Below are 17,451 nucleotides of genomic sequence, written 5' to 3' on the forward strand. Positions count from 1 at the left end.
AATATTTACAACATCTGAAACTTCTACTGTCAGCCAACAGAATATCAAGTGAAATATTTGCATTCCTTTTGTGTATCATGTAATCATGATCTCAGCAGTGTTACAACAATCTCTGGATTAGTGGTGCTGGAAGAGCACAGCAGTTCAGGCAGCATCCGAGGAGCAGTAAAATCGATGTTTCGGGCAAAAGCCCTTCATCAGGAATAAAGGCAGAGAGCCTGAAGCATGGAGAGATAAGTGTTACAACAATACTGACTCTCTTAATCTGTACAATCATAAATTAAAGTTCATAGCAAAGTACAATATACATTTTACTGTTACTCACTCACACCCTGTAAACAAAGAGATCCTGATCAATGGTTAAACTGGATTACCAGCAATCACATTGTTCAAGTTCCTGACAGTAATTGTGACTCTGTACTCCATAGTTTCACTTCCAGACAGATATCCTCATTCAGTATAAGTCGTCCAAAATCATGCAACACCAGGTTATAGTCCAATGGGTGTATTTGATAATACTAGCTTTGAGAGCACTGCTTCTTCATCTGCTGCTAATGAGTCTTAGTCAATCCACACTTGTGCCTTTCCTTGAGAATGAAGGGTCTGTCTGATTACTGACTGATACAGGCAAGTTCACAGTAAAGCTGCACGTCTTTCTGGAATATTCAAATATGAGGCTTACAACTGGTGTGTCTCCTTCCCACCATCACCGCTGTCACCTGAAATAGACTTACTGTCTGCAATTGCAGCCTTCATTAAGGTTGCAAATATGAAACAAGAAACAGAGTTTGATCCTTCTGCTACCTTTCACCCCACTCTTGCCTCTAACCACCTTCCCCATCCCCTTTCTGCCAGATGTTTTATACCCTTTCTGCATTCCCATTTCCTCACTTCTAACCCATTCCTTCCCCCCAATGTTTTTTCCCACACCCCTTTACACACAATTCCACCATTCCTTCCATACTCCTCCTTCTGACTCCTTCCCCAACCCCTCCCATGAATTCATTCTATCCTCCCCATCCCCCAGTGAAATTTCAAAGGGCTGAAGTCTCAGTGACTGTTTGGGGATTGGGGGATGATTATGGGCAGACAGGGAATAGGTGATATTTACTCTACATTGTCTGTGGTGTGCTTATCAATCAGCAGGAGCCAGTTTTCTGGCAGGTTACAGTGTTTCTAGCCCTCTAACTCATTGAAATGCTCAACAGCAGGTTTTGCTCATATTTATTAGGTTAGTAAGTTCATTCAACTATCATTGATGAAAATAGCCTGCTTAGCTTGGATCCTTTTCAAATTTTAATGAGTGCTGTCTGGTGTGTGTGTAATTGCACTTAAAGGAGTTTTTCCGTTAGTAGCTCTCTGCTTTAGACCTGCCACCAGCACACAGATACTGTGTGTACCCAATTCCATAAACAGGTCATTCCCATTGACATAAACATCTGTGTGAAGCAAATAAGAGGGACTTTGCTTCAATCCAAATACCATTTTGTGCCAATGATGCGTTCCTCAATCCCACAGTTTTAAGATTCTCAGATTCCGAGGAATTGGATTCCCACATTCCCAGGAAGGATATTAAATGCTTAATCCTTTTAACACTGAAGGAGGTCATTCAGGTCCTAATGCTATCTAGTCGGTCCCAATCACCCTGTTCTTTTCCCAGCACCATTTTCTTTTCAAGTATTAATTCAGTATCTTTGTGAAAACTCCAATAAATCTGCTTTCACTGTCATTTCAGGCAGTACTTTCCAGATTATCATAACACATTGCTCATAAAGATGCCCTTCATCTTCCTTTTTTTCCATAATTGTCTTACCCTGTATGCCTCTGCTTACGGAACCTTCTACCACTGGAAACAGTTAATCCATAATCTGGCAGTCAGTTTGCACACAACTAGCTCCTGAAAACACAAAAATGGGATGAACGTCCCTGACTACTTGTTTGACCAATTCTGGCTCATTCATTGTGAGATCTGCAAATTGCAAAAGATAACAATTTATACAAAGCATCTCCAACACAGAGAGACAGAGGTGAGTGTGTACTGCTTAGAGTGATGTTGTCCTTTTTGCATGTTGATTTAGATTATAAACTTCAGTCTCTGCAGGGAGAACTCCTGTGTCAACCTAACAGTTTCCTGATAATTACAAGGTCTCACTCACTAATAATGTCTGACATTATCTGCATGAAATGACTGATGGTTGTGATCTGATTGTGTACAGGGCGGCACACTGCACTGTTTCCGGGAATTGTGTCCCATTCTCTCCTGCCCCCAGCATCTCAGTCAAGTGCCACCTGGAAAATGCTGCCCTAGATGTTTGGGTGAGTGGATTTCATTTCCCTACACCACTGTAAGAGTTTCTTTTCCTCCCATTACATGTGAGGAGTTAATTAGAAGCACAAAATCCAGGTCCCTGTAACCTCCAATAACTATAAGTGCATTATAATTAATTTTAAGCCAATATCCATCAGGAAAGACTAACAAACTGAGGCTATTTTCTCTGGGAAAAAGAAGGAGGGATCTGATAGAAGTTATTAAAATTAGGAAGTGATCACTCGGGTAGACACAGAGAAGATATCTCCACTTGAGGGAGAGACCAGAACTAGGGGCCACCAATATAACTCAGCCTCTGATAAATGGAATAGTAAATTCAGGTGAAATTATTTTAGTCAGACAGCTGTGAATATATGGAACTTGTTAATACAGGGAGTGGTTTAGGTGAATAGTGTAGATGCATTTAAGAGAAAACTACATAAATACATGAGGCAGAAAGGAATAGAAGTGTATGGTTAATCAAAGATATCATTGATGCAATAATCATAGAAAACCTTGGTTGAGGAGATCAGGATGTAGAATTGATTTGGTAAGAGATAAGAAATACTGGAAGATGTCACTATAGCAGGAGTGACCTCTAGGCCCACTAACACTACCCACAATGTAGAATGAAGTATACAAGAATATTGAAAATATTAAAAAAGGGATAGGAATAACCATGCGTGACTTTAGTCTACATATAAACTGGACTAATCAGATTGGCAATGGTAGCCTGACTGAGGGAGTTTCTTAGAGCAGCAAATTCTAGAACAAACCAGAAAGTAGGTTATATTAGACTTGGTATTTTGTATTGTGATAGGATTAGCAAATTACTTCAGTGTAAATGCACGTAGGTATCAGCAACAGCAATATGATTACATTTTACATTAGGTTTGAAAGGGAGAGTGAACCTAGGCCTAGTATTTTAAACTTAAATAAGGGCTAATATGTGGGAATGCAAGCTGTTCTGACTGAAAGTGAACTTAAATGCTAAGCTAGGAGGTAGATCAATACATAAACAATGGCAGGCATTTAAGGGGATATTTCAGAACACTCAGAATAAATATATTCATACTATTAAGAAATATTTCAACGGGAGGATCATTTGTAGCTAACTAAAGAAGTTCAGGAAAATATTAAACTTAAGGAAAATGCATATGATTGTGCAAAGATGAGTGGCATGTCAAATCATTGATCACAATATAATGGACAGCAGAGAATGACTATAAGATTAAGCAGTAGAAAGAAATTAAAGTATGAGAGGAAGTTAGCTAGTAATGTAAAAATGGGTTGAAAGAGTTTCTATAAAAATTAAAAAGGAAAAGAGTAACTAAGGTGAATGTTATTTCTCTTGAGAATAAGAATGGGAAGTTAGTAGAAGATAATAAAAGCAAATTAAACATTTAAATATTTTGCTTCTGTGTTCACCAGAGACCATATAAAAACATTCAAATAATCCAATATTCAAATTACAAAAATTAGGAGGTGGAAGGAAGAAATGCACTTGATGAAATTACAATCACTAGGGAAGTGGTCTGGGAAAACTGATGGAGTTGTGGGCAAGTTCCCAAGTGCTGACAGACTTCATCCGAATGCCACTGCACCATAAGAGCACTCTGTTGTGAAGACTGTTCTTGTTAGATTAGATTAGATTAGATTACATTACAGTGTGGAAACAGGCCCTTCGGCCCAACAAGTCCACACCGACCCGCCGAAGCGAAACCCACCCATACCCCTACATTTACCCCTTACCTAACACTACGGGCAATTTAGCATGGCCAATTCACCTGACCCTGCACATCTTTCGACTGTGGGAGGAAACCGGAGCACCCGGAGGAAACCCACGCAGACACGGGGAGAACGTGCAAACTCCACACAGTCAGTCGCCTGAGGCGGGAATTGAACCCGGGTCTCAGGCGCTGTGAGGCAGCAGTGCTAACCACTGTGCCACCGTGCCGCCCACCGTTCTGGTCTCCTTATTTAAGGAAGGTTCTAAATGTGTTGGAGATGGTTCAGAGGAGGTTTACCAGATTGACACCTGAAATGAGCAGCCTGTCTTATGAGGAAAGTTTGGACAAACTGGGCTTGTTTGTGCTGGGGTTTAGAAGAGTGAGGATTGACTTCATTGAAACATATAATACTCTGTTGTGTCAAGGTAAATGTGGAAAGCATGTTTCCATTTCTGAGCAAGTCCAGAACTGGGAGGGGAGTGGGGGAAGCCGGTGTAAAAATTAGCTCCCCGTTATGATAAAGATAAGAGGATATAGTTTCTATCAAAGATTTGTACACCTTTGGAACACTTTACCTTAGAAAGGCAGTGGAGGCAGGGCCAATGAATATTTTTAAGGAAGAGTTGGTTTTTTGTTAGGCAAGGGAATCAAGCATATTGATTATAAATAGGAATATGAAATTAAGCACCAACAGATCAGTCATGATTCTATTGAATGGTATAACAGGTTTGACAAGCCAAATGGCCTAGATTTGTTCCTAATTCATATGTTTGTGAAAGGGAGAGGTGAAAAGGAGATGGGAGGAGGTGCATTTAGAGCATTAGTACTGACTAGAACAGTAAACCAAATACAGGAGTCTGATTTGGTGTTGCAGTTGATGTAATCCAGAGTAATGTATCTCTTTAGATGGCTGGTTGCATCCTTACTCCTTGAATGTGGAAGGTGAAATTTAATGTTAATCCATATTGTTCTGTTGTTTTATGGTTTTCTCCTTGTAGGTCAGCGCCGAGTGTTTGATCTTACTGCTGGGAGCTGCTTGTTCCGCAGTGAGGTTTATGAACATGGGACAGTATTCCAGCTCGATAACTGCACCATTTGTGTGTGTGAGGTATGCGTCCAAATCTTATTTCTAAACACTGACATTCTAACTTCCACAGGGCGAAAGTGAGGACTGCAGATGCTGGAGATCAGAATCAAGATTAGAATGGTGCTAGAAAAGCACAGCAGGTCAGGAGCAATTCCTGATGCAAGGCTTTTGCCTGAAACGTCAATTTTCCTGCTCCTCGGATGCTGCCACTCTAATCTTGACTTTTCTAACTTGCACATGCTGGAGAGTGAATCAGCTGCTGTTCAATGCAAGTGGATGTGATCCCAGAGTGAGGCAATGTTAGGGTTGAGGCAGTGGCATTGACATTAGGAGTTAGCACAGGAAGACAGACACCTGGATAGATAACACAAGCCTGAATTTTTCCAATCCAGTGGAGACAAGGTGGAGATGGGGATCTGGGGAGGGGAGCTGGCTCTGAGTTGGGAAGGAGCTAGGATAATAGGGTAATTCACATTAGGATGGTTGTGTAAAGCATTCCAACCCTGGGCTGAGTATCAGATCAGCTGTGTTACATGGAGGACGACAGCCAATGAAAGTGGTGAAGGTCTCATAGGAGTGATTTTGTAGTCTCCTCCACACCACATTTGGAGTCTACCAGCTCAGTAGTCTCCAGCAGAGGAATGATGGGGAGGGGCATTAATTCCAGAGACTCAATCTCCCTTTGAAAGGGCTACCAGCAGGAAAAGTCACATGAGTGGCTCAATAGCTCATCCAGAGGGGTTTGCCCTCCTGTCCCTGGAAACTAACAGCATCCTTTATATTTCAATGTTTTCAGCACATTTCCATGTTGAGACACCTTGGTGATATCATGTTTGCCTCAGCAGAGTCTACGTTGAAACTTTATTGCTGGAACAGCACAGCAGGTCAGGCAGCATCCAGGGAACAGGAGATTCGACGTTTCGGGCACAGGCCCTTCTTCAGGAATGAGCAGAGAGTGTTCAGCAGGAGAAGATAAAAGGTAGGGAGGAGGGACTTGGAGGAGGGGCGTTGGAAATGTGATAGGTGGAAAGAGGTCAAGGTGAGGGTGATAGGTCGGAGTAGGATGGAGGCGGAGAGGTCAAGAAGAAGACTGCAGGTCAGGAAGGCGGTGCCGGGCTGGAGGGATTCGGCTGAGACAAGGTGGGGGGAGGGGGGAATGAAGAAACTGGTGAAGTCCAAGTTCATCCCCTGTGGTTGGAGGGTTCCCAGTCGGAAGATAAGACGCTCCTCCTCCGACCGTCGCGTTGTTGTGGTTTGGCGGTGGATGAGTCCAATGACCCACATATCCTCGGTGGAGTGGGAGGGGGAGTTGAAATGCTGTGCTACAGGGTGGTTGGGTTGGTTCGTCCGTTGATGAACTTGGACTTCACCAGTTTCTTCATCCCCCCTCCCCCCACCTTGTCTCAGCCGAATCCCTCCAGCCCGGCACCGCCTTCCTGACCTGCAGTCTTCTTCTTGACCTCTCCGCCTCCATCCTACTCCGACCTATCACCCTCACCTTTACCTCTTTCCACCTATCACATTTCCAACGCCCCTCCTCCAAGTCCCTCCTCCCTACCTTTTATCTTCTCCTGCTGAACACTCTCTGCTCATTCCTGAAGAAGGGCCTGTGCCCGAAACGTCGAATCTCCTGTTCCCTGGATGCTGCCTGACCTGCTGTGCTGTTCCAGCAATAAAGTTTCAACTTTGATCTCCAGCATCTGCAGACCTCACTTTCTCCTCAGCAGAGTCTACCTCTCACAATGGGAAGGAGCTAGGATAATAGGGGTAATTCACATTGGGATGGATGTGTAAAGCATTCCAACCCCTGGAGAAATTTCCTAGGCTGGGTTCCAACCCCTGGGGAAATTTCCTGAACCTTCCCTCAGAGTGAGCTGGCAGCATCGAGGGGCTGGCTGGAAAATGAATGTGGAACAGCCAATCAGGAAACACCCTTTGGAAACATTGTCAAGCCCAGTATTGCTGCTGGGATCTCCATTCAGTCCCAACATGGGGTTGGGACAATCCAGCCACTGGAGATGTTGGGAGTGGGATCAGGAAGGGAGATTCTGGGAATGAAATCGGGGAGGGAGAATCTGGGAGTGGAATCAGGGAGAGAGATTCTGGGCGTTGGATCAGGGAGGGAGATCTAGTATCAGGTGGTTGTGTATCTGAAGTGAAACAATAAAGCACTGGCTTCAATTTTGCTGATTAAAACCTGGATAACACACTGAGATAGGTCACATAGACTCAAAGCTGTCTTGAATTCAACAAACTTGCCAGTTTAATTGAAAATATGGATATTTTAAAAACTCCTTTTTCTAAAACAAGTTTCTAAAACAATAAAATTCCCGTAAAATGGATTTAAAAAAAACCAGGGAGAGCTGTTACTACTATAACCTTACTGTTTACAAGGTGTCCCAGTGAATCTCGATCCTGTAAGAATGAACTTGTCAAAAGAGATTTCCTTTCAATTGCAGGACTCCACTGTGGTTTGTCGGAAGCGGTGCTCATTACCTGGAACATGCTGGGGGAGAGCTCAGTGCTGTGAAGAATGTCTCTCTTATATCTCAGCTGATAGTCTCAAAGTCTGTCGGGTTGGAAACAGGATTTACAGGGTTTGTACCATGACTGATCAGAATGCGTTGCCCCGACTGGTTGTAGTAATTAATTAACATAATGTAATGAGTGCTTGGGCTGCTTCCCTCTAGTGTTTGACTTAAGAAGTTTTTGTTCAGGAACATTAGAACTAATGTGGCCCTTGAGCCTGTTCCTCAGAGCATAGACTGGGTAATGGTCCAATAGACAGTGAAGTTGACCCAAATCCAAACAGAAATTGCTGAAAAAACTCAGCAGGTCTGACAGCATTTGTGGAGAGAAAGCAGAGTTAACATTTCAGGTCCAGTGACTCTTCTTCAGAACTGACCTAAATTCCAGTCCAATAGCATTTTCAAATAGGACCTGCTCCATAGGAAACCTCTGTGTTAGGAACAAGGAGAGAAGAAGAGACATTGATCTGTTGGCTCCTGAGTGCCCGGTAATCAGAACACTCAATGTCTTCAGGCCCAAGGAGAGGCAGAGGCTGAATCCTGGAGCATCCAATTCTAAGCCACATCTTGAATTTTGAATTATGGACATCTCCAAAGACTTGACAAAAGGAGCACGCAAATTGGATTAGCTACTGTGGGGGCATACATGCACCAGTAAACCCAGGCCTAAATTCATTATCCCAATGCTGTCACATTCTTCATTTCCTTCCTTGACTTGACTTGGAGGAAAGGAATGATGAACATAGAATAAATTCCTGTTCATCCCCACAAGATGGTGAAGAGAATAAGAGGATTAAAACCATCTTAAGATGTTGTGATGTCAGAAATTTCCAAAATAGCGGAAAGGTAGTGATGTTTTGTTACTAAAATATAAATCAAAGGGGGAGGATCTTCTACAAAGTCACATCTTTTCTGAATTCTGTGCAGGATGGAGAAATGTGGTCATCCATGAACTGCTCTCTCTGTGCCTGTAAGAAGGGAGTGACAGAATGTTGGAGGAAGGAATGCTCCCCCATCAAGAGCTGTCCTGCGGTAAGTGTACATGATGCAGCCAAACCTATGTTTGAACTAAGTACAGCACATTCCATCAGCCTCTGTGGAAGGTTTACTGACCTGGGCAGCATCTAATCTCCTCTGCAGTACCATCAAGTTTGAAATGGAATGTGCACCCAGCAGTTATGATGGTGTTTCCTAGCTGAAAAATAAGTTATGAGCAATTTGGCTACAAACTTGTTTTTTGCACTATTATACCCCGGCCTGTATTTTAAAGTAACCAGTCATTCAGCCTAACATGGAATCAGTAGGAGAATCTGTCTGAATTACTCTTCCATCAATACCTCCTAGTGTGCCTATAACACTGGACTGTCTCCAAATTTGAATCCTGTTAACTCGCAGACCCTTTCCCAGGCTACACAGTTTATATTTTCAAACTCATTTTACATAGGTAATCTTTGATGAAGAAAAACACGTCCGTTTAGAAAGTGGTTCCTGTCCTAACTTTGCACAGTAAACTTGATTTGATAAATGTAGGAATGGCAGCACAGACAGGCACATGTATGATCCTGGTTTCAGTGGATAAGCTTGTCTCTGGTGTGTGCTGCATTAGCTGAACTCAATTTGTGACAGGGACAATCGGACCACAGAGTCACAACAGGTAGACAGCAACAAGTTTGTATTCCTGATCTCCATCCTATGACCTTTGGAAACATTAAATTCAGCATTCAGTGTGACTCTATTCTGCTGCAATTGCACAGCTTGATAATACTCATTGGCAATGCACTGCCATGCTTAGTGATTTCTTGCCTGCACCCCGACAACATCAACTCCCATCAAAAATCAATACTCTGATAAATGTCAATAACCAATGAAACACCATCATCCAACAAACATCAATGGTCAACAAACATCAATACCCAATAGACAACATGGAAGAAACAACAACACAGGAACAAATGCTAACACCCCAACAAACTTAAAATCCCCAACAAAGTTCAACACACAACAGACAACACAGAAGAAACAACACCAGAACAAACATCAACACCCAAAGAAAACAACACCTCAATAACATCAATGCCTAACAATATCAACATCCAACAACATCAAATCCAGCAACACCCCAAAAAATATTCCCTACAGTGTGGAAACAGGCCCTTCGGCCCAACCAGTCCACACCGACCCTCCGAAGTGTAACCCACTCAGTCCCATTTCCCTCTGACTAACACACCTAACATTATGGGCAATTTAGCATGGCCAGTTCACCTGACCTGCACGTCTTTGGACTGTGGGAGGAAACTGGAGCAACTGGGGGAAACCCATGTAGACACGGGGAGAATGTGCAATCTCCACACAGACAGCTGCCCGAGGCTGGAATTAAACCTGGGACCTTGGTGCTGTGAGGCAGCAGTGCTAACCACTGAGCCACCGTGCCACCCTTAACACTGAACAAATTGTCAACACTTGACAAACATCAACATCCAATCATGAAAGAAATGGAGAAATGTGCATTTCTTCAGCATCCTTCAGCAGCTCCGAGTATCCCATGAGACTTTATAGCTGATGAAGGAAACATGACAACCAATTTGCATACCGTAAGTAGCTTCAAATAGCAATTAAGTAAATAACCAGATAATCTGTTTTCAGTGATTCTGATTGCAACATAAATTTTGGGCAAGGCACCAGGAGAATTCCCCTGCTCTTCTTTGAAATCACACCATGGAATTGATATACCCATCTATTTTGGAAATAGGGCTGCAGTTTGATGTTTTATCTGAAAGGTGGCATCTCTGTCATGCAGATCCCCTAGATACTATACTGGTATACTATCTTGCATTCTGTGTTCAAATTGCTGAACTGGCAACCTTCAGAAAGAAAAGTGATGAAGAGAAAATCTTGAAAGCTGCTTGAGTGTAAATTATAGTTTTAATATTCAACTTTAATTCTGGTGGAATGAAATTGCTCAAATATTTAATGGAATTCATCTAACTGAATAGAAATTTTAATAAGGGTATTCTATGTAGATTAAGTTCTAATAATACACAATAAAACATAACTCTTTTGCTTTCCACGAACCTTGTACATTCACTCCACTGTTTTCAATGTACAAATACATTTTGAGTTCGGCTTTTTGCTGAAAATCACTGGAGTAACTTTGTAAATTTGATCCAAGATAGTTCTCCCTTTCAGAAAAGAACAAATGCAGAATGAATCTCATTCACCCCTGGCCCTGTCTCATTGCATGTGCATGTGTTGTTGTGTCTGTGGCAGACATTGATTAGCCAGTAAGCTGTTCACACTGTCATATCATTAAGACGACTCATTGATCTGTTTGTGAATTTAATTTTCCACTGCTGAACTCCAGTTGTTTAGTATGTGCAATCTGCTTGAGTACTTAAAGGAACACATTTTTTATATTATCTTTAGCAGTTGTCTAACCGAGCAGATTTCTTTTCTGGCTAGACAGAGATTTATTGAGACTACTGTAACTCTGAACTGATTTGTAAATAATCCCACAGGTTTCTTTTTCTCAAACAAAGTATGTTTTCATCTGACAGGGTAAAATCATTAACAGGAATGGATGCTGTCCAATTTGCACTGAAAGTGAGTAAGCGTATCCCCATCTCTAATCTTTCCAACTTGAAATGATCAGCTCCACTCGACAAATTCACTCACTCTCCTCCAGCCTTCTTGCATTGAAGGTGAAAGTGGGGTTGGGAGAAGGGGCCAATGGGATGGGGAGAACAATACTAGAAGGAGAGTCCATGAGGAGCAAGGACAAGGGGAGGGGTGGGGAAAAAAGGATTCAGGAAGAGAGGGGCATGTCGGAGGAGGCATAGGGATTGTAACATGGGAGAAGAGAGATACAAGCAAGAAGATGGTGGTGGGCAGAAGGTGACAGTGTAGGGAATGGTTTATATAGTTAGGCAGTTTTGTGGTGGATTGCGGGAAAATAAAGGAATGGAGTTTTTTTTATCTGTTGGAAAACAAGGGATGGAATTCCTTCTTTGCTGTTCCCACTCTGTGGAATGTTTGCAAGTTGAGGAGTGGGAGCTTCATTCAAATATAAATTGGGTTTTAATCCCACTTCAATAAGAGTTTCCAAAAGAGTAGTAACCAGGAAACTCCTGGTCGTAGAATTCTTGCCTGAGTATTAGCCAGTAACCAATATTCCGCCTTCATCTCCCCGCCTAATCTTCACCCCACCCCCACCACCATGTCCTCCCTTCCCCTCAAGCCCCCTGCTTGGGCTGACACTTTGACAAAGCTACTGTGCTGTTTGTCTGGGTGTCCTGCCCTTTAAGCAGACTCCTCCCTTTCAGTTTCATAGCCACACAGCCTGGATACTCCTACTTCCAGGAGGAGCGAGCCTTCCTTACGATGCAGTGAAACCAGCAAAGAGCATCTGATTCAGAACTCATTCAAAAACTTATTGACTCCCCATTTCTATAACCTTTTCCAATCCTACAGTCCTCTCTATCTCTGTAACTTCCTCCAGGCCCTGTAACTTTCCCTTATATCTGTAACCTGCTCCAAGCCCTATAACCCTTCCTTATATATATAACCTCCTCCAGGCCCTATAACCCTCCCTATCTCTGTATCTTCCTCCAACTCTTACAACCCTTCCTTATTTCTGTAACTTCCTCCAGCTCATACAATCCTCCCTGTCACTGTAACGCTTCCAGTTTTAATGTCTTCCAGGTGCTTCAAATCTTCCCATTTCTGTAATGTCTTCCATGCTCTTTAATCACAGTCTCTGTAACCTTTCCCAGCTTCTACATCATAGCAATACAGAGGAATCTCGATTATCCAAATACCAATTATCTGAAGATCGGATTATCCGAAGGAGATCTCGAGGTCCCGTTGGATACATCACATCAAAGGCATTTCCAGCAGTGATCGCGTCTTTTGTTTACAGTGATTAAACAGGCACTGTCTCCAAATGACTGATGGCCCACCCTCTCTCTCCCCACACTTTCCCGGGAGTTCTACAGAGGGGTGTACCCTAAACCGTCCTTCCCCACATTAACTCCTCAACATTGTCCTGTTGAAATGGTGGAATAGTTGCAGTAAAAAGTTGTGTGTGTGACTGTGGGCGTGTGCGTGTGTGTGTCTGCTTGTGCTACTTGGAGACTTATCACACAAAGCAGTCTTGTTCTTGGTGTACAGTCCAGCTGCCCTAGAGAGGGGGCGGGGGGGCAGTGTTGGACCGGGCTTGGGGCAGGGAGAGGTGTTGCACTGATTTGGGGCGGGGGGCAGGGGGAGGTGTTGCATGGATTTGGGGTTGGGGCAGGAGGAGGTGTTGCATAGAGTTGGGGTGGAGGGCGGGTTTGGGGACTTGGGGGCGGAGTAGGTGTTGCACGGAGTTGGAGGCGGGGAACGGATTTGGGGGCGGGAGAATGGATTTGGGGTGGGGAGGTATTGCACGGAGTTGGGGGCGAGGGAACGGATTTGGGGTGGGGAGGTGTTGCACGGAGCTGGAAGCGGGAGAACGGATTTGGGCTGGGGAGGTGTTGCACGGAGTTGGGGGCGTGGGAACGGATTTGGGGGCAGGGGAACGGATTTGGGGTGGGGAGGTGTTGCACGGAGTTGGGGGCAGGGAGGTGTTGCACGGAGTTGGGGGCGGGGGAATGGATTTGGGGTGGGGAGGTGTTGCACGGAGTTGGGGGCGGGGGAACGGATTTGGGGGCGGGGGAATGGATTTGGGGTGGGGAGGTGTTCCACGGAGTTGGGGATGGGGGAACGGATTTGGGGTGGGGAGGTGTTGCACTGAGTTGGGAGCGGGGGAATGGATTTGGGGGCAGGGGAACGGATTTGGGGTGGGGAGGTGTTGCACGGAGTTGGGGGCAGGGAGGTGTTGCACGGAGTTGGGGGCGGGGGAACGGATTTGGGTGCAGGGAAACGGATTTGGGGTGTGGAGGTGTTGCACGGAGTTGGGGGCGGGGGAATGGATTTGGGGGCAGGGGAACGGATTTGGGGTGGGGAGGTGTTGCACGGAGTTGGGGGCAGGGAGGTGTTGCACGGAGTTGGGGGCGGGGGAACGGATTTGGGGGCAGGGGAACGGATTTGGGGTGGGGAGGTGTTGCACGGAGTTGGGGGCAGGGAGGTGTTGCACGGAGTTGGGGGCGGGGGAACGGATTTGGGTGCAGGGAAACGGATTTGGGGTGTGGAGGTGTTGCATGGAGTTGGGGGCGGGGGAATGGATTTGGGGTGGGGAGGTGTTGCACGGAGTTGGGGGCGGGGGAACGGATTTGGGGGCGGGGGAATGGATTTGGGGTGGGGAGGTGTTCCACGGAGTTGGGGATGGGGGAACGGATTTGGGGTGGGGAGGTGTTGCACTGAGTTGGGAGCGGGGGAATGGATTTGGGGGCGGGGGAACGGATTTGGGGTGGGGAGGTGTTGCACGGAGTTGGGGGCGAGGGAACGGATTTAGGGTGGGGAGGTGTTGCACGGAGTTGGGGGCGAGGGAATGGATTTGGGGTGGGGAGGTGTTGCACGGAGTTGGGGACAGGGGAACGGATTTGGGGTGGGGAGGTGTTGCATGGAGTTGGGAGCGGGGGGGAGTTGGGGGTGGGGGAGGTGTTGCACAGAGTTTGGGGTGGGGAGTGGGGGGAGGTGTTGCATGGAGTTGGCGGTGGGGGTTTGGGGATGGGGTGAGGTATTGCACAGAGTTGAGGGCGGGGGGGTGGGTGAATGATGGCATTGGGGGCAAGGTTAGGTGCGGGCCTTGTGCGCTGTGTGCTGCTGCAGTCTTCTGGATGGAGAGCAGACTTTAAAAACTCCGAGCCCCAGAGACATTTAATCGATTAATCAAATAATCAATTATCCATCACGTTCGGATAATCGAGGTTCCTCTAGATTTGCTACAATACTCCCTAACTTTATAACATCTTACAATAGGTTCAGCCCTCTCTATCTAACTCTGTATCCTCCTTCAGTTCCAAAAGCCCCGTCTCCTTTTATCCCAATCCTCTCCTTGTGCATCCTCCAAACTCTCTTCCTCTTCCCCAGGTCATGTCCTCCAATTGTTTCTACTTCCTCCACTCATTTCTCTCTCTCTCTGTGCAAGGCTTTCTCTGCTTCCTCATCGGCATATCTCTCCTTCACCAACCCTGTTCTCCATTCCCAACCCTCTCTGCCTACGTGTCCCTTTCTCCCCTTGTCTCTCTCTCTCTCTTCCCCCCCCCTTCCCTTCTCACCTCCATCTCTGATGTGATTGTACTGAGTTCTCCTATTATTAGTCTTAGTGTGTGTTTCTGATGCCGACTCTCTGTTTTAACCTTCACAGAGCCAGGTGTTTGCACTGTATTTGGTGACCCTCACTACAACACATTTGATGGAAGAGCCTTTAACTTTCAAGGGACTTGCCAGTATGTGTTAACCAAGGACTGCTCTAGTGCAGCTAGTTTCCAGGTGCTGGTACAGAACGATGCCCGCAGGACTTATGCCTACTCATGGACCAAATCCATCGAGGTGGTGCTAAGTGGGACCAGTATTAGCCTCTTGCAACATCTAACTGTGAAGAAAGATGGGATGAAGATTTCTCTGCCCTATAAGAACCAACAATTCTCCATTGAGTTAGATGGCTACTTGGTGAAAGTAGCAACAGAAGCAGGTGAGCTACTGAAATATTATTGATGTGTAAAAACTCTCTCACAACTCCAGGCTGCTCTCAGCCCTGGCTCAGAATGTAGCAATCTCACCTTAGACTTAAAATGATATGGGTTCAAAGCTCATTCTGGAGATGAACACAAAATCAAGGGAGTGGGGAAAATGCTGAGATAAGGAAAATCCCATGGCATTATTTATTGTAGGAAAGCAAGGGAGTTCTTCCCGGTGGCCCAATATTTATCTCTCAGTTCACTTCACCTTCCTGTTTCTGGGAACTTGCTGTGTTCAAATTGCTTATGTTTCCTACATTACAAAGTGAAAACATCTCAAAAATACTTCTTTAGCTGTAAAGCATTTTGGGATAGTCTGAGATTGTGAAAGATGCTCTAGACTGTAGAAATGTGAATTTTATTAGCAGACTCAATATTGACAATATTGTATACATTATATATCTACTGTGTACTTATACATATTATATTGGACAATTATATGTATTCTGTGTAACAGCATTTTTCCCAACTGTAAGTGCTGCATCAAGAAGTGTTTGGTCATTTCCTCTGCGTAATTAAAAGTACAGATTATTTTCATCAAAGTGAGGGATGCAGAAGCAGCATGTAGTTCTGTTGCGAAACGAAGAGCCCTAGGGGTACAAGTGCATAGTTCCATGAAAGTGAAATCGCAGGTAGACAGGGTGGTGAAGAAAGCATTTGCTATGCTTGCCTTCATTGGTCAGAACATTGAGAATAGAGGTTGGGACATCGTGTTGCGGCTGTATGGGACATTGGTGAGGCCACTTTTGGAATACAGTGTACAATTCTGGTCCTTTTGTAGAAGGATGCTGTTAAATGTGAGAGGACGCAGAAAAGACTTACAAGGATGTCTCAGGTTTGAATTATTGGGAGAGGCTGAATAAACTGGGGCTTATTTTTCTGGAATGCCAGAAGTGGAGTGACCTTATAAAAGTTTATAAAATCATGAGGGGCATGGAGAGGGTGAATGGCCAAAGTTTTTTTCCTAGAGGGGATGTCCAAAAGTAGAGGGCAAAGCTTTAAGATGAGAGGGGAAAGATTTAAAAGGACCTGAGGGGTCATTTTTTCACACACATAGTGGTGCATGTGTATGGAATGAGCTGCCAGAGGAAGTGGTGGATGTGGATACAATTACAAAATTTAAAAGGCATCTGGATGAGTATACGAATAGGAAGGGTTTAAAGGGATATGGGCCAAATACTTGCAAATGGAACAAGGTCAGATTGGGATGTCTGGTCGGCACGGACAAGTTGGACCAAAAGGTCTGTTTCTGCACTGTATGACTCTATGACTCTATGTTTGATTGTACTAACATCAACAACTTGCATTCATCTAGCACTTTTAACAGAGTAAAATATCCAAGGCACTTCACAGGAGTGTGATCAAGCTAACTCACTGCTGACCTGATAAGGAGATATTATGACAGATGATCAGAAACTTGGCAGGAGGTTTTAAGGAGAAAGTGAGGACTGCAGATGCTGGAGATCAGAGCTGAAAATGTGTTGCTGGAAAAGTACAGCAGGTCAGGCAGCATCCAAGGAACAGGAGAATCGACGTTTCGGGAAGGAGGTTTTAAGGAGCATTTTAAATGAACTGGAAGGAGGTGGATTGATCAGAACATAGCAACAGGGGGCCTGTTCTGACATTGACTCTTTAATTCATCTACCCACCTTAGTTCCATAACCTTAAATATCCTTAGCCAACAGAAGTATCAATCTCAGTTTTGAAATTTTCAATCGAGCCTCAGAGTCAATAGTGCTTTTTTATCATGGAGAGTTCCAGATTTGCACTCCCCTTTGTGTGAAAAAGTGTTTTCAGACATCACCCTGAATGGCCTAGGCCTAATTTTATGGTTATACAGTATTCTCTTAGGAATGGGATTAGGCCACTTTTCCCTCAGGATTTGTACTGAACTTTTCCCTTCCTCACAATGTTTCTCTCTCTGCCCTATCCAATCGTCATTAGCACCTCAATTAGATCACTGCTTCATTTTCTCTTTGTGGGGATTCTCTTCTATGCAACCTGTCCCCATTATTGAAACCCTGTTCACTCTGGGATCACTCTGTGAATGTGCATTATCCCGGCTTTGTAAGGCTGATAAATCCTTCCTGAGATCGGGTGCTCAAGACTGAATGCAATTCTCGAAATGAAGTCGAACCAG

General features: G+C 44.6%; 1 protein-coding gene across 2 annotated transcripts in view; it reads left to right on the forward strand.

Annotated features, from left to right (window-relative positions):
* Positions 1–17,451, forward strand: part of bmper (BMP binding endothelial regulator) — a 68,147-nt gene that overhangs the window by 34,870 nt on the left and 15,826 nt on the right. For both annotated transcript variants that reach the window (XM_043688764.2, XM_043688765.2), the window contains exons 7-12: positions 2,217–2,316; positions 5,037–5,146; positions 7,585–7,722; positions 8,581–8,685; positions 11,208–11,253; positions 14,939–15,265. In XM_043688764.2, coding sequence (XP_043544699.1) covers positions 2,217–2,316; positions 5,037–5,146; positions 7,585–7,722; positions 8,581–8,685; positions 11,208–11,253; positions 14,939–15,265 — 826 coding nt within the window. The remainder of the gene's footprint in view (positions 1–2,216; positions 2,317–5,036; positions 5,147–7,584; positions 7,723–8,580; positions 8,686–11,207; positions 11,254–14,938; positions 15,266–17,451) is intronic.

The sequence above is a fragment of the Chiloscyllium plagiosum genome, unplaced genomic scaffold (genome assembly GCF_037043375.1).
Source record: "Chiloscyllium plagiosum isolate Xiang-an unplaced genomic scaffold, Cpla_swu_hap1 HiC_scaffold_4, whole genome shotgun sequence".
Taxonomy (NCBI): Eukaryota; Metazoa; Chordata; class Chondrichthyes; order Orectolobiformes; family Hemiscylliidae; genus Chiloscyllium; species Chiloscyllium plagiosum.